The sequence below is a fragment of the Cyanistes caeruleus genome, chromosome 37, assembly GCF_971803275.1.
Source record: "Cyanistes caeruleus chromosome 37, bCyaCae1.hap1.1, whole genome shotgun sequence".
Lineage (NCBI taxonomy): Eukaryota > Metazoa > Chordata > Aves > Passeriformes > Paridae > Cyanistes > Cyanistes caeruleus.
Window position 1 is genome coordinate 1,892,930 of NC_141738.1, and position 21,827 is coordinate 1,914,756.

General features: G+C 64.1%; 5 protein-coding genes across 8 annotated transcripts in view; 2 read left to right on the plus strand and 3 right to left on the minus strand.

The window, feature by feature from the left end:
• Positions 1-510: 510 nt before the first annotated feature.
• AGFG2 (ArfGAP with FG repeats 2) lies at positions 511-3,124 on the plus strand. Its single transcript, XM_086871853.1, has 11 exons — positions 511-764; positions 1,027-1,120; positions 1,201-1,316; positions 1,399-1,495; positions 1,565-1,688; positions 2,217-2,280; positions 2,353-2,396; positions 2,475-2,546; positions 2,625-2,684; positions 2,771-2,823; positions 2,904-3,124. Exons 1-11 carry the CDS (start codon positions 526-528, stop codon positions 2,964-2,966), a joined length of 1,026 nt encoding a protein of 341 aa, XP_086727979.1. The 5' UTR covers positions 511-525; the 3' UTR covers positions 2,967-3,124.
• Positions 3,125-3,240: 116 nt separating this feature from the next.
• Positions 3,241-21,827, plus strand: part of CAMTA2 (calmodulin binding transcription activator 2) — a 28,464-nt gene continuing 9,877 nt past the window's right edge. Inside the window, exon 1 of the mRNA XM_086871743.1 lies at positions 3,241-3,325. The gene's annotated coding sequence lies outside the window, so the exon portion shown is untranslated. The remainder of the gene's footprint in view (positions 3,326-21,827) is intronic.
• LRCH4 (leucine rich repeats and calponin homology domain containing 4) lies at positions 3,618-8,233 on the minus strand. 2 transcript variants are annotated; one of them, XM_086871826.1, is made up of 17 exons: positions 7,406-8,233; positions 6,778-6,922; positions 6,578-6,704; positions 6,405-6,510; positions 6,189-6,325; positions 6,046-6,119; positions 5,865-5,961; positions 5,713-5,770; positions 5,585-5,631; positions 5,452-5,498; positions 5,304-5,381; positions 5,168-5,210; positions 4,955-5,051; positions 4,818-4,855; positions 4,614-4,706; positions 4,171-4,233; positions 3,618-4,094 (listed from the first exon to the last, which is right to left on the minus strand). In XM_086871826.1, the coding sequence occupies exons 1-17, from the start codon at positions 7,584-7,586 to the stop codon at positions 3,984-3,986; spliced, it is 1,542 nt and encodes a 513-aa protein (XP_086727952.1). In that variant the 5' UTR covers positions 7,587-8,233; the 3' UTR covers positions 3,618-3,983. The 2 variants fall into 2 exon arrangements, with proteins under 2 accessions (XP_086727952.1, XP_086727950.1); XM_086871824.1 differs by having other exon boundaries at positions 4,809-4,855.
• Positions 8,317-13,231, minus strand: PCOLCE (procollagen C-endopeptidase enhancer). 2 transcript variants are annotated; one of them, XM_086871822.1, is made up of 9 exons: positions 13,003-13,220; positions 12,495-12,612; positions 11,760-12,018; positions 10,605-10,682; positions 10,234-10,358; positions 9,685-9,821; positions 9,011-9,282; positions 8,621-8,794; positions 8,317-8,541 (listed from the first exon to the last, which is right to left on the minus strand). In XM_086871822.1, exons 1-9 carry the CDS (start codon positions 13,119-13,121, stop codon positions 8,399-8,401), a joined length of 1,425 nt encoding a protein of 474 aa, XP_086727948.1. In that variant the 5' UTR covers positions 13,122-13,220; the 3' UTR covers positions 8,317-8,398. The 2 variants fall into 2 exon arrangements, with proteins under 2 accessions (XP_086727948.1, XP_086727949.1); XM_086871823.1 differs by lacking the exon at positions 10,605-10,682 and having other exon boundaries at positions 13,003-13,231.
• Positions 13,477-21,788, minus strand: KIF1C (kinesin family member 1C). Of its 2 annotated transcripts, XM_086871722.1 has the most exons (22): positions 21,662-21,788; positions 20,495-20,618; positions 20,177-20,253; positions 19,928-20,107; positions 19,776-19,841; positions 19,184-19,362; positions 18,990-19,101; positions 18,368-18,445; positions 18,220-18,285; positions 18,039-18,114; positions 17,884-17,962; positions 17,664-17,785; positions 17,140-17,252; positions 16,950-17,029; positions 16,664-16,739; positions 16,497-16,576; positions 16,316-16,410; positions 15,982-16,065; positions 15,543-15,705; positions 15,403-15,460; positions 14,543-15,160; positions 13,477-14,222 (listed from the first exon to the last, which is right to left on the minus strand). In XM_086871722.1, exons 2-22 carry the CDS (start codon positions 20,598-20,600, stop codon positions 13,716-13,718), a joined length of 3,015 nt encoding a protein of 1,004 aa, XP_086727848.1. In that variant the 5' UTR covers positions 20,601-20,618; positions 21,662-21,788; the 3' UTR covers positions 13,477-13,715. The 2 variants fall into 2 exon arrangements, with proteins under 2 accessions (XP_086727848.1, XP_086727849.1); XM_086871723.1 differs by lacking the exons at positions 20,177-20,253; positions 21,662-21,788 and having other exon boundaries at positions 20,495-21,628.

Here is a 21,827-nt window from a genome sequence, read left to right on the forward strand (position 1 = left end):
ATTAGGCAGCCCTCACCTCGCTTTTGGGTACGAAACCCTCACTAAGGGCATTAGTAATGGGGGAGAAAGACCCCGAGTGAGGGCATTGAGACTCTCCGGATCGTCTCGTGTTGTGGAGGAGCAATAATAGAGACTTTGGCGGGAATTTACCTCAAAAGAGCAATATTTTCCTGTGCCCGTGAGGGCGTCGGGGGAGAGAGCGCTGAGGGGACGAAAAGGGCGGGAAGAGCCAGGGGTGCGGAGACCCCCAGATCTCCGTCCCTCACAGCGGGAAGAGGCGGAACGTGCCCGTGGAGGAAAATGCTGATTTTTTTCCCTGAAACCTCCCCAGAACGGAGCGTTTCCCGCAGTGTGGGGGGGGTGGTGGGGGGCGACTCCCCTCAGGCCGGGGCGGGCCGGCGCTGAGGGGACGGGAAAGGCGGGAAGCGGCGCCGCGCAGCGCGGGACGCCAGGGGGCGCTGCCCTCGCCATGCGGCCAATCAGCGGCAACGCTGCGGCGGGGGCGGGGCCCGCGGGAGCGGGAAGATGGCGGCGGGCGGCAGCGGCGGCGGCACCGGGCCGGGCGCGGAGCGCGGCGGAGGCCCCGGGGCCCGCAGGGGCAGCGCGGGCCGCGACGCGGAGGCCGAGGTTTGGTGCCGGCGGGTGCGGGAGCTGGTGAGCGCGGTTCCCGCCAACCGGCTCTGCTTCGAATGCGGCCAGCGAGGCGTCACCTACGTGGACATCAGCGTGGGCAGCCTCGTGTGCACCGGCTGCTCGGGGGCGCTGTGAGCGGGGCGGGGCCGTGGGTGTGAGGGCGGGGCCGTGGGGGCGCGGCTGAATGAACCCGGAGTAGGCGGGGCTAGGGCGCGGTGGGCGTTCCCCACCAGTCAGATTCTCATTGATTGGCTGTGTATGTTGGGGGCGGGGCTTAGCGGTACGTGGCTTCCCATGGGTGGGTCCTTGGAAGGCCCTTTTTCGAGAGAAAAAGCTCCAGTTTGGGTGTTTATGGGCACAGGGGTGATGCTGACCCCCCAAATCCCTACCCAGGCGGGGACTAAACCCCCCCCACCGCGTCAAGTCCATCTCCATGACAACATTCACTGAGGCCGAGGTGCTGTTCCTGCAGGCACATGGGAATGAGGTAAGGGAAGGGCTGGAGAGGCTTTGCCCTCTTCATCCCACCCTTCCCACATCCCCATGTCCCCTCCACGACCCCCCCAGGCCTGCAGGCGGGTCTGGCTCGGCACCTTCAACCCCCGGACTTCGCTGCTTCCCGACTCCCGTGACCCCCAGAAGGTGAAGGAGTTCCTGCAGGAGAAATACGAGAAGAAACGATGGTACGAGAGGAGCTGGGGCACATTTGCAGTGGGTAGCACAACGTGAGGATCCCTCAGTCAATATTTTGCCCTCCCATGACAGGTACGTGGCACCAGAGCAAGCGAAACCCCCCCAAAGCACCACAGCGGAGCCCAGGCCCCCTCAGCTCCTCCATACGGACACAGGGACACTGCCACAGGTGAGACCAGACAACTTCTGTGGATGCCCAGGGGGAATGCCACCCCCTGACCTTGTGGTGTCGCCCCAGCCCCACCCAGCCACCCACCATCCTCCTCAGCCATCCCGAAAGGCCAGCACCGACCTCCTGGCTGACATTGGGGGGGACCCCTTCGCCGGCCCTGCCCCAGGACCTGCCTTTGCTGTTTTCCCTGGTGAGCTCAGGGGCTCAAAGGGGCACAGGGGGGCTCCAGGAGGGCTGGGAGCACTGTGGTAGTGGAGCACAGGAGTCTCTTGGGAGCTTGGTGACCGGCTCTGAGTGACCCCAGCCCCATCCCCAGGCCCAGCCCCACCCCGCTCTGCCTTCCCCAGTTTCAATGCCTTTGGAACCAGCCCTGGAGCACCGACATTTGGGGGAGCTGTGCCCCCCTTCCACATCCCACCCACCACCACAGGTACCCAGGGACCCACCAGTACTCTTGGAGGAGGGCTTGGGGTCCTCCTCTCGCCCTGTGGGGGACTAAGGAGGGGTTTGGTGGCCCCCTCATACCTTTGGGACACCAGGGATTAATGGGCAAAGGACTGTTGGGGTCTCCCCATTCCTTGAAGGGTTCTGGGGAGGGGTCTTGGGGTCCCAACACCACTCCATGGTAACTGTAGGGCCAGTGGGGAAGGACATGGGGGCAACCTGAGATGCCTGGAATTTTTGGGAGCCCCTCATGGTTTCTCTCTTGCACCTGCAGGAGGTGTGGCTGCACAGGGCGTGGCCACCCCTGTTCTGCCCACAGTGGGAGGAACTTCTGTCAGGTACTGTCCCCCCCCACCTTCCTCCCCCCACCTTGCCAGAGGTGCAGCACCTGACCCTCCTCCCCCCTGCAGCCTCTTCAGGACCCTCCGTGACCCCCCAGTGCTGCCCCATGGCGGTAAGTCAAGGTTCACCCCACCTTTGGACCCCTAAAACCGACAGGGGGTCCAGGGATGACACCTATGCCCCCCACCAGGCTACACCAACCCATTCACGGCCCCCGTGGCCCCCAGAGCCTCCACCAACCCGTTCCAGAGCAACGGCCCCGGTGAGTGATCCTGCGACACTGCCCCTCTCCTGACCAGGGTGGATCTGGGGGGCCCCAATTCTGTGTTCCCTTTTTTAGGTGCCACATTCACCTCCCCCCCTGTTGCTGGGAGGTTCCCCAGCCCCTTCCAGACTGACGGTAAGGGCTGGGGGGAGTGGGAGTGTTAAATATTGGGGTAAGCACTGCCCAAGCCCCCACTGACACTTCCCCGTTTTGCCCCCCAGAGTTGCCTTCCGGTGGGTTCACCGTTGCCAAAGCTTCCACCAACCCCTTCGTGGTGAGGAGGGGACCAGGGCAGAGAGGGCGGTTCCTGAACCCTCATTCTCTGCTGCTGACCCCCCGCTTTGTGCCCCCCAGACGGCCCCGGCCCCGGCGGCGCCGTTCGGCATCAGGCACCCGACCACCAACCCCTTCCTATGACCGCAGCTGCTCCTGGGGGGCTCGGCCCGGCCCTCACGGCACCCCCGGCTTGTCGGGGGCCCTGGCAGTGCACCGCCCCTCCTCCTCCGCCAGGTTTTATTTTTGTTCCGAGAGATTTATCGTGATATTTAATATATATTCGGTAGAATTGGCTTCGATCTGAGGCGCCCCCTCCCTCAGCTCCCCTCCGGTTTCCCGGGCCCTGGCTGCCGCCCTCTGTAAAGATGGTGGCTCCGCCCCCCCCCCCCCTCAGTTTCCCGCCCTTAGCCAAGATGGCGGCCGGGGCCTCACGGCTGAGAGCACGGCCATGGCGGCCTGCCCTCACCAAAGACGGTGCCAAAGCCGCGCTGGAAGGGCAGGTAAGGGGGAAAATTAATGGGGGCTACCTTAGGGAGGGGATGTATGGGACAGCACAGCGCAGCTGGAGAGGGCCCAGCCCCTTTTGGGCACAGAAAGGGTGAGAACGGACAGCGAGCTGAGCAGTGGCAGCAGGAGACGGGCAGGACTGAACACCCCCTCAGGTTTCGGTCCCAGCCGGTGACCCCCGAGTCCCCACAGAGGAGCAGGAATGTGCCGAGCATAATTTTGAAGGGACTGTCCGTACTTAGAAACAAAATCATGGCTATATTAATTACAGTAACAGCGATAAAATAGTTAAATATAGTATTTTTAATAATAATTAATTACAATAAATTTTGGTCATCTGTATTTAAACATTTTTTCATCATGATTAAGTTATAATTAACTATAATTATTAACTTATTATGCTCACAGTCTCATATAACAACTCATTATAATAGTGACAACTCATAATAATAAAACAATAACCATTATAATTAATTACAATATGAATAATTAAGGTCCCACCCTCAGGGGGGCAAAAGAGGTTCAGCCCTTCTCCCTTCCCTGCCTCAGTTTCCCCAGCATTAAGGCACAAGAAAAGGGTGGGAGGGAAGGAAAGGGGAGTTTGGGGGCTTCCCCCAGGGCCGGGGGGACTCCCCAGGGTTTGGGGGTCCCTCAGCAGCCAAAGAGCACGCGGTGGGCGGCCACAAGCAGCGCCATGAGGAGGCCATAGAAGAGAGCGAAGAGCAGCCTGGGGGGGGTGCGCCGGGGGTGCAGGGGCTTCACCTGGGGGAGACCCTGCGTCAGCTGTGGGAGGGTGCGGGACCCCCCGAATCACACCCCCCCCCCCCCAAAATGGTACCTCGGCACCCCCCGAGTGGTGGCAGGGGAGCGGCTGCGGCGTCCGTCGGGCTCTGGAGGGGTTCTGGGGGGGAGAAAGGGACGTCAGGGAGGGTTTGAGGGGTATTTATTGGAGTTAGGCATGTGTCAGGGGCTTTAAAGAAGTGTTTTGGGGTAATGGGTGAGGTCAGGGGAGAGGTTCAGGGGGATTTGGGGGCTTTAAAAAGCATTTTGGGTTTTAGGGCGGCCTGGGGAGGGTAGAGGGGTCTGGGAGGAGTTCTGAGGGGGATTTTGTGTAGAACGGGTGGTGGTGGGAGAATTTGGGAGGGTCAGGGGGCTATTTCAGGCATTCATGGAGTCAGGGGATGTTTTGGGGCTCTGGTGGGTGCGGGGAGGTTTCAGCGAGGTGTTTTGGGTAGACATGGGGGACTGGGGCTTAGGGAGTGTTTTGGGGGTCCCACTCACAGCCCAGGGGCGCAGCCGGGCGGCCACACGGCCCAACAGCTCCGAATCCCCCAACTCGTCCGGGAGCTGCAGCTGCAGTAGCGCCTCGAGGCTCTGTGAGGGTGGGGGGCACAGTAGGGACCCCCCAAGAGCGTGTGAGGGAGGAACAGACCCCAGCCCCTCCCAGACAAACGGGGAGGGGAGGGGGGGCGTTACCTGGCGCACCTCAGCAATCAGCTCCCGCTGGTCGGCCTCCAGGGCGGCTGTGGGGAGATACGGGGGGGGTCAGGGACTGGGGGGCACCAGGAGGGGTGCCATGGGGGGCACTGGGGCAGGGACAGAGAGGGAGGGGGGTGTCTTACCTGGTTTGGTGGCACTTCGGGAAGAAGAGGAGCAGGGGCTGAGGTAGGTGCTGCGTTTTGGGGAACTGGAGGGAGCAGCAGGGGCTCCATCAGGTTCCTGGGGGAGGCAGGGGTAATTGAGATTTCTGTTATATTGAGCTGAGCCTGGGAGAAGGGGTAATTAAGACCCATGTTAATTAGGACTGAGCTTAATGAGGTCACCCAGGTCCTCACCAGCATCAGCGGCCGCATCTGGGGGGGTCTCTGCAGGATGGTCCTGTGGGAGGTGAGAGCAGCCAGTGCCCAGCCCTCGTCCCCTGTCCCACCCCCGAATCCATCACCCCAGCCCCAGTTCCCAGTCCCCCAGTACCTGTCCCGACTCCTCTCCCTCTCTCTCTCCATCCACACCTCCAGATTCCTGGCGCGTCGCTGGGAAGTGGGGACCGCCCTGCAGGGAGAGGGGGCTCAGAACCCCCCAGACTCCTCCCTGAGCCCTCAGACCTCCCCAAGCCCCTCACCTGATACCCTCAGGGGTGCCACCTCTTGGGGTCTGGCTCTGCTGCTCCTGGGGGATGAAGGGGTGCCCAGGATTGGGGGAGAACCCCAAAACCTGACTAGGGAGGATCAGAGAGGGTTGGGGAGTGACATCACCTCAGGTGAGGGCTCTTCCTCCAGCTGCTCCGGGTCACTGTCACCAGCTGTGGGGACAAGGGGGCTGACAGGGTGTCCCAGCAGGTGACAGGAGGTCCCAGGGGTTTTGGGGGTCCCAGTCCCCTCACCTGCCCCGCTGCGTGTCTCCCTGTGCTGCCGGGATAGCTCCAAGGACTCGTCCATGGACTGAAACGTTGCCAAAGGGGGTGCATGAAGGGGGAGTAGGTTAGGGGACACTGCAAACTTCCCCTGTGCCCTCCAAAATGCCCCCAAATCCCACCTCATTCCCTGACCAGCGCTTGCTGCCGCTGTCCACGCTGTGGAAGCCGGAGTCCAGCCCCCCCCGCTGCCGGAGGGGACACAGCTCGTCCGGGGGGCTTTGGGGGGCAAACAGCAGTGAGAGACCCCAAAAACCCCCAGCAGGGGCCAGTGGGGTCCCCCTCTTCGAGCCCCCCCTTTACCATGCTGGGGGAGGATGAGGGGCAGCCTCAGCTTCCAGGTACTTGAAGATGTGGACTTTGCCCTTCAGGCAGATCTGGGGAGCACAGAGGGGTGAGGTGCAGCTTTTTTTGGGGTCGGGGGAATCTCCCGGGCCTTCCCTCACCTGGGCGGGGGGGAACTGGAGGGGATTGTTGTCTGCCAGTAGGATTTGGAGGTGCCGGAGCCGCCGGAAACAGCGCGGAATTGCGACTACCCGATTGCAGGAGAAATCCAGCCGGACCAGGGGCAATTCCGAGAGCTCTGTCAGGGGCACACGGACACACGGGATGGACGGGACCCCCTTCCCCCTTCTTTCCCCCTCCCCAAGTCCGTCACCCACCGTCGGGCAGCGCCGCCAGCTGGTTCCGCCGTACGTTGAGGTCCCGCAGCGCCCGCAGCTGCCCCAGCCCCGGCGGCAGCGCCCGCAGCCGGTTACAGCCGACGTCCTGCGGGGCGAAACGGGGCTCAGCGGGGTCCAGGCGCAACCCCGCGGGGCTCGACCCCGGCGCTCACCAGCTGCCGCAGCGTGCGCAGGGCGCCGAGGTTCGGGGGCAGCTGCGCCAGGCGGTTGTTGCTGGCGTTGAGGACGCGCAGGGGTAGGAGGCATAGGCAGGCGGGCAGAGAACTCAGCTGGTTGCGGCTGCGGGGGACACAGCGGGGTCACGGGGAGCTGCTTGACCCCTCCAAATCACTCTCTCGGGGCTGAACCGTACCTGAGGTCCAGGTGCGCCAGGGCCTGCAGGTTGGCGATGGCCGGGGGGACGCTGCGCAGGCAGTTGTGGTACAGGCTGAGCCCCTCCAGCGAGACCAGGCGGCAGGCGGCCTCTGGCACCTCCCCGAAACGGTTCCGGGACAGGTCTGGAGGGACGAGGGGGACACGGGGGAGCATGCGGGACAGGGACGGGGACCCATAGCGAGAGGGCATCCTCAGCGCGGGGACTGATAGGGTCAAGAGATGCAGAGGGACAGGGAATGACACCGACAAGGGACCCTCAGGGAAGTGGACTATTGGGGACAAAGGACCGCCAGGGATAAGGACAGGGGACGCAGATCCCGGGGGACAGGGGTGCTGATGGACCCCAACCGCCCCGTCCGTGGACCCAGAGCCGCCCAGCTGCGACGGAGAAACTGAAGCCACCGGACCGCCCGGACCAGGCGCTCCGGCTCGTCCCGTCCCGGCGCGTCCTCACGCGCCTCCGGCACCTCCCGCGAGCCTCAGGCTCCGGGAGGCGCCGAGGGAGGCGGGGCACCCCCAGCTTCCCTTGGGTGGGGGGAAACACCCCGAATGACCCCAGCCTCTGGGGAAGGGTCGGGGGTCCTGCCCCGGGGTCGCGGCCTCACCGGCCTGTGTGGTGTCGCTGAGGTCCCAGCGCCGCGCCGCCGGGAAGGCGCGAAGCCGCCGGCCGGCCAGACTGAGGGTGCCGGAGGCCTCTGCTTCTTCCAGGGCGCGCTCAGTGCCGGCTCCTCCGGGAAGGCGGCCCAGCGGCGGCGGCAGCTCAGCCGTGACAGCCCCCGCGGCCATGGCGGCCCTAGAGCTCCGCTCACCGCGGCCGCCGCTGCGCGACTGAGCCCCAGACGCTTCCGGACCCCGCCACAGGGGCAGGGCCAGAGCGGCAGCCAATCAGAACGAGCGCGCGCGGGGAGGAGGCGAATCGGACGGGACGAGTGGGGACAGCTCCGGGAGAAGGGCGGAAGTTTGTTCTTTGATTGATGGGTAATTTGACCCATCGTTATCAAGAGATTGAGGGCATGTTCTGCCCAACTGCTGCCAATCTCAGCTAAAACAAAATCTCCACCAATCGAGAGCGCGAAGGAGAAGCTCGTTGTCTGGTGACGGCCACGAAAATTTTGGTGGCATCAGCCAGTCGAAATCGAGGAGGCGGGAGCAGCGTCCGAGATTGACGTGTAGCCAGCCAGTCGTGTTTGACGCGAAGATAATGGTACAAGCGCCCTGCGAGCGAACGGCCAATGGCGGCTCCACCTTCCGGGGCTTACAGCGATGATTGACAAGGCGGGAAGGAGCGAGGGAGCCAGGGGCGGGGCTGAGGTGAGCAACGCGCCCCGCCCTGCTGGAAGCCACGCCTCCAAAGGGCCACGCCGCTGTTCTGGTCCCTCCCCTTCTTCAACCCCGCCGTCCGCCCCTCTTAAAGGAGCCGTACCATTTAACGGGGAGGTCCCGGGGGGTCCCATTTTGGAGGGCCCAATCTGTGCCCCCCTTGAGTGCGGTCCCCCCAGCACCTTCACTCACACGCTCCATCTCTGCACCCTTTATTGGCGTATGTGCGGGGGGCGTCCCCCCAACGCGGGGGGGTCCGAGGGAGCTCTGGGGGGGTCTCAGGGGGTCCCCCGACACGGCCTCTTGCTGAGGTTCCCCAAAATCTGCTGCTGCTGTGGGCGGTAGGGCACGACGAAGGCGTCGGGGGGCAGCAGGGCTCCCCCCTCCCCGCCCAGCCGCCCCATCAAGATGTAGCTGGAGCCTGGAAGAGATTTGGGGAGGGGGTGTCAGGACCTGGGGGGGCACAGAGATCCCTCCAGGCGCCCCCCGGGCACACCCACCTTTCTTGAGCGCGGGGCAGAGGCGACAGGGTAGCTGCAGCCGCAGCGTGGCCCCCTTGGCGGGCTGGGGGACCTCCAGGGCCCCCGACTTGTAGAGGCTGAGAACAGACACCACGGCCCAGCCCGGCTCCTGGGGCGGCCCCCGCGACACCGATTTCACTGTCCCCGTCAGCACTGGGGGCACAGGAATGGGGAGGTCAGGCTCCCCAGAACCTCGGGCACGCCGTGACTGGGGCTTTGGGGAGCCCAACCTTCCCCTCCCGTTTCGGGCACTCTCAGCCACTTTCCCCCTCTTGGGGGTCCTCATCCTCCCTCCTGGTTTTGGGGAATTTGCCACAGCCCGTCCCCCATCTCGGGGTCTCGCCCCTCATTTTTTGGGGGCGTTCTCACCGAAGTCGCTGCTGCAGAAATTGCTCTGGAGGGTCCCGGCGCGGCGGCAGCGCTGCGGGCAGGGGGTCGCCAAAGCGGGGGCGGCCGTGGGGGGCCCCGCTTTGGGGCTGGGGGGCGGCTTCCCCTTCCCGCCCCCCCGGGGCTTTGTGGGGGGCGGCTCGGGGGCGCTGCCCCGGTCCCGCAGGGTGTAGGTGGCCGAAAAGCCGTCGGCGGTGACGCTCAAATCCGACACGAACTGGACCAGCAGCTCCGGGGAGCTGGAGAGGATGGGGCTGGGGGGACACGGGGGTCAGGGGAGGCTTTCGGGGGGACACGGAGGGTCCCGGCGGGTCCGGAGCGCCGTCCGCGGGTAATCGGGAGGGGTTTGGAGGGTCAGCATGAGGCTCGCAGGAGTGCGCAGGGGAGATTCGGAGGGGCCGGGATGGTTTGGAGGGAACGGGAGGGATTCGGAGGGATCGGGAGGGGTTCGGGGGAGTCCCAGGTGGGTTCGGGGTGGGGGGGATCAGGGGGAACAGGTTGCTGTCAGAGGGGATTGAGTGGTTTGAGGGTGGTCAGGGTGGATTTAAGAGGAATCGGGTGGATTGAGGAGAGATCGGGACAGTTTGAGAGGGCTGACACGGGGTTGGGGGGCTCCGCCGGGTCGGGGGGGGGCTGCGGAACTCGGGGGGGCTCACCCGGGGGTCTCCTCCCCGCAAAACCGCCCGAGGCGCCGCGCGTCGTCCCGCGCCCCCCCCTCGAACACGGCCACGTAATCGTAGCGACAATGGGGGTCGGGCTCCACGTCGAACTTCCCGAACCGCAGCTCCACCACCTGCACCCCCCCACCCAAATCCGGGCTCAAACCCCCGGCCCAAGATCCCTCTACATCCCCCTGAACCCCCCGGGTTCCCTCAACCCCTTCAGACCCCTCCCCAAATTCTCCTGAGGCTCCCTGAACCATTCCGGTCTCTCTTCAACCACCCCCGACATTCTCTTGCGACCCGCCAAAGAATTTCTGACCTCCCCCAAATCCCTCCTGTCCCCCCCCAACCCCGCCATGCCTCTCCCAGCCTCCCCCCCCCGACACCTGCAAAGCCCTCCTGACCCCCCTCACCCCCCAAATCCCCTCCGACTTCCCCAATTCCTCCTGACACCTCCAAACGACCCCAGTGTCGCCCCAACCTCCCCCAAACCCCCTCTGAATCCCCCGTCCGCTCTTTTGACTCGCCCAGGACCCCCCAAACCTTGTCGGGGGGGGCCACGATGTGCCAGGAGCAGCTGATCCCGGGGGGATAATTCTCCTCTGGCCAGTTTGGGGTGTTCAGGCTCCCCTGGGGCTTCTCCAGCCGCCCACCACAAAACTGATGCTCTGGGGGAATGGGCAGGGCAGGGTGACATTTTGGGGGGGCACAGACACGTTTGGACACACCCCTCCCCCTATTTTCCCACACCGCCGGCATCTTCTCTGTCCCTGAGACCCCCCCAAAATTCGGGGGGAGGTTGGGAGGGGGGCTCTGCCAAAACCACCCTGGGACTGGGGAGAGGAAATGGAATTTGGGGAGCATGACCCCCCCCCGGGAATGTTTTTGTAAATTGGGGGGGGGGTCGTACTCACCATCAAAATAGTGCCAGGACTCCCCGAAAAAATGGGGTTTATTAAAGACCCCCGAACGCCGCCGTCCCTGGGGGGGCCCTGCAAAAGGGTTGGGCTGGATTGGGGGGGGGGGCTGAGTGGGTTCGGGTGCTTTCAGGGGCCTCCATGGGGGTTTCCAAGGGATTTTGGGGGGGTTCCTTGATGGACTGGGGGGTTGGGATGTTCCATGTGGCTTTGGGGGTTCTCCATGTGGATTTGGGGGGTGTCCACAGGGGTGTTGGGGATCTCCTGCTCTCCATCAGCTCTGCTCCCTGTCCCCCTTTTCCCTTCAGCTTTTGCCTCCATTTTGTGCCAGTTTCCTTCATTTTTTTCTGACACTTTGCTCCATTTTTCCATCTGGCTTTTCCCTCAAACTTTTCCTTTCTTTTCATTCTTCCCTCTGTTGTTTTGCTTTTTGTTTTGTTTTGGTTTTGGTTTTTTTTTGTTATTTTTTGTTTTGAATTATTTTTTCTTTTCAGTTTTCCATGCTAGTTTTTTCTTTTCCTCTTATTTTTCTCCATATCCCGTCACACTTTCCCCTCTTTTTCTCCTCAGCTTTCCCCTCCTTTCTTCCCTTGCACTTTTGCCTTGTTTCCTTGTTTTCTCCTTACACTTTCCTCCCATTTTCTCTCCACCCTTTTCCATTTTTTCCTCACACTTTTCATTAATTTCCCTCTTTTTTTTTTTCCCTCTTACATTTCCCCCCCATTTTTCCATCAGGGTTTTTCCCCTTCTGTTTTCAGTTTCACACGTTTACCTCCTTTTCCAGTCACACTTTCTCCTCATTTCCCACTGTTTTCTTCCACACTTTTTCTAACTTCACAGTTGCTCTGCCCTCAGCAGCTTTTCTCTCTTTTTCCATCTCATTCCAGGACCCCCAGGACCTCCTGGAAGGGGTTTTGGCCTCTCAGCCCACACGGTTTTTGGGGTCTCCTTGGTGATTTGGGGGATTTTGGGGTTTCTACAGGACTTTGGGGTTGTTGCTATAAGGTTTTGGAGTCGTCCACATTTCCAGGGATCTCTTTGGGTGGGTTTGGGGGTGTCCCTGTGGGATTGTCCCTACTCCTCGCCGGCGGTGCTCCCTCCCCCTTGGTTTTTTTTTTGGGGGGTCTCCCCGCCAGGCCCTCTCTCACCCACCGTTGGTCGGGGGGCTGCCGGCGCTGAACCAGGCCAGGAAGCCCCTCCCAGCCGTGCCGCCGTCGCTCTCCATGTGCAGCCGGAGCCGGTTTTGGGGTGCCCGAAGTGCCCCCGGGCGGAAGGTGCCACAGAAGCGCCCCAAAAGCGGCGCCCCAGGGCCGTGGCCCCCGAACACCGAGAGGGCGTCAAAGCGGCACAGAGGGTCCGGCTCCAGGTCAAAGATGCGGAAGGAGAGGGTGGCCACCTGGCCCTCGGGGACCTAGGGGACATTGGGGGGTCACCACCCAGCCTTTGGGCAGCTTGGGCAGGTGGGGATTTTGGGGACTTTGGGCTGACACCACCTGGTCCCCAGATGACACTTTGGGGTGTCACCACCTGATCTTCATGGATCTAGGGACATTGAAGGGCCAGGCTGGACACCAGGGGACATCAGGAACCCTGGGGACATTGGCATATTACCCCGCTTGGGTTTCCTGGGGGCGGCACGGAGTCACATAAGGGGGGGACACACGGGAGACACAGCGGTGCCACCACCTGTCCCTCAGCCCCTCGCGGGATGCGGGAACGCCTGGGGACACAAGGAGGGGAGGAACTGGGACAGCCGAGGGGAAACCTCAGGGTTTTGGCGTGTGCCAGGCGGGGTTGGGATGTACACGGGTGGGTCGGGGTGAGCGGGGTGGGGTTGGCAGGCAGGTGGGGTGTCCCTGCGTTTCGGGGTGCTCCCGGGGTTCGTACCGTGATGGTCCAGGTGCAGTTGCTGCCGGGGGGGTAATGCCGGGGGAAGCCCTCGCTGGCGATGAACCCCGACTCCCCGCGATGGTCCCCCCCGCACGGGAATACCGGGAACACCGGCCTGGGGGAACACGGCGGGTCACGGGGAACCCAAGACGGGGGAAAATCCGAGCTCGGGGGGTTCCCCGATCCCCAGAGAGGGGTCCCGGGCTGTGCGCGATCCTGGTCCCGGGGGCTCTTGGGGCAATCCCGGGTCTGAGAAGGGCTCCTAGCTCGCAGTTGGGGTTCTGGACCGAGGAACAAAAAAGTCCCGGTGCCCAGGCGGGTGTCTGGGACCGCGCGGGGGTTCTGGACGAGGGTGTCCTGTGTTGGGAATGTCCCGCCTCGGGCCAAGCCCTGTCTGCGGGGGTGTCGGTCCCGTCCCGGGGTGCCACGTTCTGGGGGAGGTCCCGTCCCGGGGGTGCCGTGTCCTATCCCGGGGGGTTCCGTCCGGTCTCGGGGGTGCCGTTACCTGGTGGCGTTGGGCCGGGCGCTGGGGTGGGGGCTCGGGGCTGGTTCCTGCCCCGCGGACGGGGTTGGGCTTAGAGCCCCCAGCACCCCGAGCAGCAGCAGCGGCCCGAGGCGGCTCATGGCGCGACCGGGCCGGGGCGAACGGGGCCGGAACGGGGCGAACGGGGCCGGGGGGGTACCGGGGTACGGGCAGGGATGGGGGGGCGGTATTGAACGGGAAAAGGCGTGGTCGCACAGGGAAACGCCCAAAGGGGCGGGAACCATGGATCAATTCAGCGCTGCCTGCACGGGGCGGGGATTTCTCGAATAACACGCCCACAACACGCCCATAGAAGGCGAGAGGCGGGGCCACACGATGTGGGCGGTGCCTGTTGGCGCCGCGGCCCCGCCCGAGCCGCAGAAAGGGGCGGGGCAGGGGCGGGGCCCAGAGCTGCCAGGCTGGAGTGGGTGGGCCAGCAGAGAGGAGGCACCAGAATGGGGGGCCCCCAGAAATGAGGCGCTTCTTTTTAATTAGCGGGATCGCCATAATTAGGGACTCCCCTGTAAGAATCCCTCCTGACCGAGGGCCCCTCCCACAGACACACACACGCGAGGGGCGAGGGCAGTGTGACAGCAGCTGGGGGCCTCCCCGGCGAGGAGAGCCCCCCGATTGTGGGGGTGGGAGGCCGTGATTGTCCGTTTGGGGGAGGGCGTGTCCCCAAAATCCCACACCCCCTACGGGATGGGCCCCCGCGCCTTCAGGTCGGGAGCCGAGCGCTGGCGGCGGACACGGGGCGGGGGTGTTCCCAGGGCGGGGGGTGGGGACCCCCCGTCCAGGGATCCCCGGCGGGGACGCCCCGAGGGAGGGGGCGGCGGGGGGGGACTGTTTTCGGCTTGGGGGGAGTCCCCTCCGGTTCCCCAAGCCAGGCGGTGCTGGGGGTTGCTCTTGAAGGGGAAACGCAGCTTGGAGTCCTGGGGGGCCGGGTGGAAGCGCGGGGGTCGGCGGGGGGGCTGGGGGGGCTGCGGGCCCCCCGCCATGAGCCGGGCCTGCTCCTGGCGCAGCCAGCGCAGCCGCCCCCGCCGGAACGCCGGGTCCTGCTCCATGAGCCGGCACAGCCGCGCCGCCGCCGCCGACGGGGGCGAAGGGGGCGCAGCCCCGCCATCCGTGCTGGGCTGGGGGAGGTCCGGGGGGGGTTCCTGGGAAGGTTCCTGGGGGGGCGGCTCAGCCTCGTCACCATCGTCCTGAGGCAGGGAGGAGAAGAGGGTTAGAGGAGTCTGGGGCGGGGGGGGGGCGCTGTGGGGCAGGAAAAGAGGCGCTGTGGGGGGGCAGTCACATTTGGGGGCGTCAGGGGCGGATTTGTGGTGTCAGGGCGCTGTGTGGGACAGCTGGGATCTATGTCAGGGGGTTATGGTGGAGGTGAGACCCATGCCAGAGTCCGGCTCAGGGGTGCAATGGGAGGTTGTGGGCCAGGCCGCCGGTGCCGTGGGCAGACAGACCCCATTGCCAGGGCTCTTTGGGGTGCTGTGGGTGAGACTCTGGGGTGCCCGGGGCCGCCCCTCACCGGCGGCAGCGGGATGACGCGCTCCATCTGCCCCACGCGGTCGCGAAGGGCCCGGATCTGCTCGTCCTTGGCGCTGTTCTGCCGCTTCACCTCCCGCAGGATCCCCGCCAGCCTGTCCAGGTGCAGCCGCAGCCCCTCCACCTCGCTCACCTGCTCGCCGCCGCCCCCGCCCTCATCCTCCTCGCCGCCGCCCACGGCGTCCCACACGTCCCTGGCCACGGCTCGCCAGCCGTCGCGCTCGGTGGGCTCGCGTTTGCCGTGGCGGCGGCACAGCTCCCGCAGCCGCGCCAGGCTCAGCGCCTCCAGCTCCCGCCGCGCCGGCCGCGGCTCCCGCAGGGCCACCTCGAGGCTCAGCTCCCGCACGGCCTGAGCCTTCAGGTCGGCCATGGTAACCCACGGCGACGGCGCCGGGGCCGGCGAGGACGGGGTCGGGGATCCCCGGCGGCGCTGCGGGATCTGGTAGACGCGCAGCGGCTCCCGGCGCTTGCCCGGAGCCGGCAGCGGGAGCCCGGCCCGGCGCAGCACCGAGCGCACGGCGGGCGCCGGCAACGCCTGGCGCAGTGACGAGATCAGGCGCCAGCCGGCCTCGTAGCACGGTGCATCGTCAGTGGCGGGGGGCTGCGGGGGGACACGGGGAACGTGTTGGGGGACGTGGGAGCCGCCCAGCGTGGAGCTCTGCCAGCCAGGGGAGCCACGAGGGATACCCGAAACACCCCCAAGGGATTCCCAAGAGACAGGTGTAACACCCAGAAGCCATCTGACTGCATCTAGGGACTCGGGGATCACCTGGGACACTGAGACTATCTGTGGGACACCCAGATAAGGCTGGAATTCCCAAAGGATCCCCATGCACCTCTCACCTGTGGCTGATCTGACGCTTCCTTCTCCAGCTGGGGGTGGTTCTCCAGGTCCTGGAGCCTGGGGCCGAGGACACACACAGGGTGAGCCCCCCCAGCTAACCCCAGGGTGGACCCCAAGTGTCTCCAGGTGGTGTTCCTACCTCTGGAGGCGCATGTCGATGCCCTGCTGCTCCAGCAGCTCCCGCTGCGCCAGGTTCCAGTCTGGGGGGGGCCCAGGCGACGCCCCCCGTTCCCGCTCCCGCCGCGCTTGCTCCGGGTGCGTGAAGCGGAACACGTGGTTCTTCCCCAAAATGAGGCGGTGGCCTAGTTTCGGGGGTGTTGGAGGGGTCACAGGGGATTTAGGGAAGATTTGGGCAGGGTCACAGTGAGTTTTGGGGGAATTTAGGTGGGAAAGGGGGGTTTGAAAGTGTCACAATGGATTCAAGAGAAAATATGGGGGCGACACAGGATTTGTGGAAGGTTGAGGGGAATCTGGGGGGCACGCTGAGATTTCTGGGAAGGTTCAAGGGAGAGCCGCAGGATCTGGGGAGGATTCTGGAGAGACACACAGAGATTTGGGAAGACTTTGGGGGTCCCTACCCGACTTGAGCACCACCGGCTCCGTCACCTGCTTCCCGTTGACGTAGGTCTCAGCCCCCTCACATGGCTCCAGGGTCACCACAACTTCAGGAGGGGACAAGGGGAGGGCGAGTCACTTCGCTGTTAAACTGAGGTGCGGGAATCCCAAATCCGCCCCAGTCCCACGACCCTCCCTCTCCCACCGGTATGGGGGGAGCGGTACCTGGGGGGGCCGTGGTGACCTGCTCCAGTGGCAGCGATTGGGGGGGCGAGAAAGAGGAATTAAGGTATGCCAGGAGGGGGCTGGGCAAGGAGAGGCACCCCAAAATCTGGCGCCCCGCCCTGAATTCCATACCTTCCCCCGAGGGATCAGGGCAGCTGCGGAAGAGACAGTGCTTCTCCCGGATGAACGGCCCTGACAGCTTGATGTCCACATCCACCTGGCCCACCCTGGAAGAGGGGGGCACAGGGAAAGTTGGGGAGGGGGCTAGGGGGGGCCCTGAGGGGGCTTGGGGGTGCCACAGCCCCCCACTCACCTGGTCACACCATCCTTTATGTGGTATAGGAGGCACTCAGACATCAGTGGGTCCTCGTTGAGGTTCACCAAGTGCGGGGTCTTTTGGGGGAGGGGGGCACAAAAATAAGAGGCAGGGTGGGGGGGGTCCCTCACAGTGAAGCCCCCCCCCAGCCCGTTCTGACTTGCCTTTTTAGGAGAGAATACACCCACGGTGCCGCCATCCTCCCGTAGAGCCACCCCCATCTCGGCCAGCAGCGCTTCCCTGGAGGGCACAGGGAATTTGGAGGGGGCAAGAGTGCGTGGGGTAGTTTAGGGAGTGTTGGAGTGGGGTTTGGGAGGCTATGGGGGCACTGGGGGGGGCATAAGGAGCACAGAGGTGAACCGTGGTGGGGCTGGGGGGAGGGTTCAGGCTATCTGGTGGGGTTGGGGAATGTTTTGGGGGTTGTGGTGGGGGTCTGGGGCACCCCCTCACCGCTCCAGCCTCAGGGCTTCTGTCCGTCGCAGCTTCTCCTCCCACGTCTCATTGAGCTCCGCTATGATTTTCTCTGTCTCCTGGGAGGAGCAATGATTGTGGGGAGTCCCCCACAGTTTGGGGGAGGGGGTCACAGACCCCCTGGGTCCCTGTGGATAAGGGGAGGGACTGGAAGGTGTTTTAGGGTCACCTGCAGTCGCTCCATGGCCTCAGTAGGACCCAGGGGGGGCTCCAGCCCCGGACCCCCGTTGAGGGTGGGGGATGTTGTGGCAGGGGGGGCAGAGAGGGTGGTGTCAGAGAGACCTGGGGTAGACGGGGTCTCGATGTGAGGGGCTGTTGCCTCCTGCACCCCCATATCAAACCCTCACTGTCCCCCCAGCACCACCGTCGTGCCCTCCACAGTCCCTTAAACCCCCTGTACCCCCAAACCCCACCTTAGTTCCTCCCCCAAATCTCTTCTCCTGCCAAAACCCCTCTGCAACTAACACCTCAAATCCATTCCCCTACAAAATCCTCTAAATCTGATCCCCAGACCCCACAAACCCCTTTAACTCCATCCTCACAACCCCAGATACCCCCCAGCCCCTCACCCTGGGCATCGAGCAGCTCTCACAGCCACGTCATCTCCTCCCGCAGTCTCTCAAAACCCCTAAATCCTCTCCCAGCCTCACAAAATCCCCATCACGGCCCCCCAGATGCCCCCCAGCCCCTCACCCTGAGCACTGAGCAGCTCCCGCAGCCGCGTCACCTCCTCCCGCAGCTCCCGGATCAGCCGCGCGTTCGGGTCCTCGTTGATCACAGCGTGGCACCGGATCTGCTTCGTGCGGTCGGCGTAGCTGGGGGTTAGGGGGACAAAAAAAGACAGGATCAGGGCTGGGACTCCCCTCCCCACACCCCAAAAGGCACCGAGAACCCCCAGAGCCCCCTCCCTCACCGCAGGGTGCTCAGCGTCTCTTCATAGTTGCTGTCGGCCGGGCTCAGCGCCGCAATCATGGCTGTGCGCGAGTTCCCACCTGCAGGGATGTGGTTACTGGGGACTGGGAACCCCGAAAAACCTCCTCATGCTCCCCCACTCATCCCCAAACCCACCCAGGTTCTCCTTCAGCAGCCACGTCAGCACCGAGTCCCGGTACGGGATGAAATCCGGCTTCTTCTTCTTGCTGGTCTGTTGGGGAGGGGCAAGAGGGAAGAGGATGGTTGTGAGAGCTCCCCAAAAAACACGGGGACCCCCGAGGGTGGGTGCAGGCAGGGGGGTGACCCCCAGACTCACCGCCTCGGCCAGGGCAGAGATGACCTTGCCCAGAGTGGTCAGGGACTTGTTGATGTTGGCACCTTCCTGGGGAGGGGGAGGAGGGTTCAGAAGGGCTGTGGGGGGAGTCACCCCCTCTTTCTGGAGGGTGCAGGGGGTCACTGCTCACCTTGAGGCGGATTCCCTTGGCCCCTGAGGCATCAGCACGTTCGCTGCCTGCCAAGTCCACCAGGCTGATGCGGCTCACCTAGGGGGGCAGGGGGATTTGTGGAGATTTAGGAGAGAATTCTGGGGGAAATGGGGGTGTGAGGGGATTTGGGGTTTGGCGGGGTTGTGGGAGTGATTTGAGGGAGTGAAGAGAATCATGGTGGAGTTTGTGAGGGATGTGGGGGAAATTTGGGCATGTTTGGCCGGGGCTTGGAGGGATTTGGAGGAGGTTTTGGTGGGAATTTGGGGATATTTTCAGGAGCTTGGGGGAATTCAGCAGGGACTTTGTGGTAACTCAGGGAGAACAATGGGTGACAGGGGAATTTTGAGGGTGGTTTTAGGGGCTGGATTTTGGGGATGGTTTTGGGGGGCTCTAGGGTTTTGGGTGGTGATTTTGGAGGTGGTGGCCTTGGGGGAGTCTGAGGATCCCAGCCTTCCTTGCAGTGAGATCACTCAGCAGGTCTGAAGATGACGGCAAATTTTGGAGGGACTCAGGAGAATGCAGGGGGTGATTTCTGGGGGATTTTGGGCTGATCCAAAAGGGGTGGGATGGATTTTGGGGGTGACTTTGGGGCTCCCATGACCTTTTCTGTGGTGAGGTCGCTGAGCGGGTCTCGGCGGCGCTGGCTAAACACAATGGTGAACACGGCGTGCGAGCGGCTGCTCGTTTCGTTCATGTTCGTAGCTGCCACTGTCCTGCGGGGGAGTTTAGGAGGACCCTCAGTGCCTGGAGGTGTTTGGGGGTCGGGGGTGGCCCCACAGCCCTCTGTGCCCACACCTGGCCTTGTTGCCGCTGTCCATGAGGTCGGCGATGTCGGCGAAGGAGGCGACGGCGAGACGCGACAGGTCCTGCACGTAGGGTCCGAGCAGGGGGTGCTCCCGCACCCGCAGCCCCCCCCGGCTCTTGGGGTTCAGCAGGTCCCGCACCCGCTCGCAGTAGATCTCCAGGTAGCTCACCTGGGGGCCCCAACAAGGTCAGGAGGGCCCCCAACACTCATGGAGGTCGGGGTGTGAAACCGCAGAATGGTGGGGAGGAAAGACCCAGACCGGGGACCAGTGAAAGCCCAACTTTGGGGCACACCTCCAAATTGATGGGGATGTTGGAGGAGGAATCCTCAAAATGGTGACGGGGGAACTCCCAAACTACTGAGCTGGGGGCACAGCTGAGCCCCCAAAATGTTGGGATGCGGGGCAGATGAACCCCAAAACTGTTGTAGGGGGTGTGCAGTGAGTCTGCAAGAGCTGAACACCCAAATTGCCAGGGGGAGATCTGCAAGCCGGGGGTCATGCTCTGAACCCCCAAAGCCCCCCGACCTCCACAGAGAAGAAGAGTTCAGGAGACCCTTCCCACACTCCCTTATTCCTCTCACCTCCACAGAAAAGGAAAGTTCAGGTGACCCTTCCCGAGTGACGCGGGCAAACAGATCCTCGCAGAGCTGCGGGTGAGCAGCGTTGAGCTGGGGACTGCAGGGGGGGCTCCAGCCCTTCCCAAGTCCCTTGGGAGCCCCCCCAGGCCCCGGACCTGCGGGATAATCCCGCGCTGCCCCGGCTCCTGCCGCCCCATCATGGTGTAGGACTTGCCGGCGCCGGTCTGGCCGTAGGCCAGGATGCAGACGTTGTAGCCCTCAAAGGCGTGTGCCAGCATCTCCTCCCCAATATCCTGGTACACCCGGCGCTGCGAGGCGAAGTTGGGATCCTCTTCCTGCAGGGGTGTGAGTGAGGGACCCGCGGAGCCCCTCGCGGGTCTCCCTGCGCCCGCCCCGGCACTCACCGAAGTGTGGGACCAGTATGAGTAGTCGAAGGTAAAGTGTTTGGTGGCGTCTTTGGGGAGCTTGGGGTTGGTGATGCCTGGGGTGGGGAGGTGACAGTTGGGTTGGGGTGACCCCCCCCAGTCACCCTCAATCCCCACAGCACCATCACCCTCCCCAAAAACCTCTCTGTTGCTATTTTTAGCTTGGCGGCAGCTGGTCCTCTGGGCCTGGGGCCAGCACGGGACAAGGACGGGGACGGGGGGGGTCCCACACTGCAATCCCTCCCCCCTGGGTTGTTTCCTCTTGATCCCCCCTCCTCCGACACGACCCCCACTCACAGGTGGTGTTTCCTTGCATCTGGATAACACACTTGGCCTGGCGGCTGCTCTCCCGCGCGCTGAAGGGCCGGACTCTGACCGCCACCTTCACCGAGGCGCCCGCCATGCCCGTGTCGGTGTCACCCTGTTGCGGCAGAGGAACGTCACCCCCGGGACCCCTCTGTGAGGAGCGGGGGACCCCCGCTCATGCCCACCCCCAGCAACGCCACAGCGGGGGCCGCCGGGAGGGAAGGGGGGGCTGGATCCGTGTCCCATCCTCAATCCCGCCCAAGGAGAGCCCTAAAAATAACCTGGGGCGGTGCTGGGTGAGGTGGTGATGAAAGAGCCCCCAGCCCGACCCTGCCCCGCACCCTCAAAGCACAGGTGGCGCTTTGGCAGAGTCAAACATCAGGGGTGGGGGCAAAGGGCAGGATTTGGGGTAGGGAGAGAGGAAGAGGAGGGTGACCCCTCTGGTTCCCCCCTGGTTCCCCCCTTTCCCAGGTAATTCCAGGTCAGCATAAACAGCACATGACACCCCCTGCCCCGCCCCCGACCGTCATTGACCCCCCCCAAAACGCGGGGGTCCCATCCCTGGGCCTGAGCTCCCCCACCACGGAAAACAAAGGTTGTGACCCTGTGACCCCGAGAGACCCCAACACCAGCATCAACTCCCTATACCGCCCCTAAATCCACCTCTACACCCCCGACACCCTCAAATCCCACTTTAGCCTTTCTAAACCTGTCTCTACACCCATGTCACCCCACAAACTCACTCTCTCCACCGCTCAGATCCATCAAACCCCCAGTGGGACCCGCATACCTGTTCCCTACCTGGTACTCCTCAACTTCCCCTACAGTTCCCCTAAACGTGCTCCTATAACCTCGTGTTCCCCCTAAACCAAATTCCTACACCCCTACAGGATCCCTAAACCTGCCTTTTAGGGACCTGAATCTCCCCGAACCCCCGCGACACCCCCTAAACCAGCATATCCCCCAAACCACCCTACAGCCCCTCTAAATCTACCGCTAGGTCCCCGGGAGTCCCCTAAACCCACTTTCCACACCCCCGGCCCCTCCAGGACCCCCTATAGCCCCCCTAAACCTGCCCCATCGCCCCTGTGAGCCCCCTGAATTTGCAACTCGAGCCCTGAGAGACTGCAAACCCGCACCCCCGCCGCTGCCGCTCACCGGCCCCGCGGTGCCACATCCCCTCGGCCCGGGGGTTCCCGGGCCGTCGCTGGCGCTGTCCCCGCCCGGGGGCTCCGCGGCGGCTCCGGGGCTGCGGCCGCGCCCGGGCCCGGTGGGGCTGGGCCGGCCCGGGGGCGGGGCCCGGGGGCGGGGCCCGGGGCGTGAC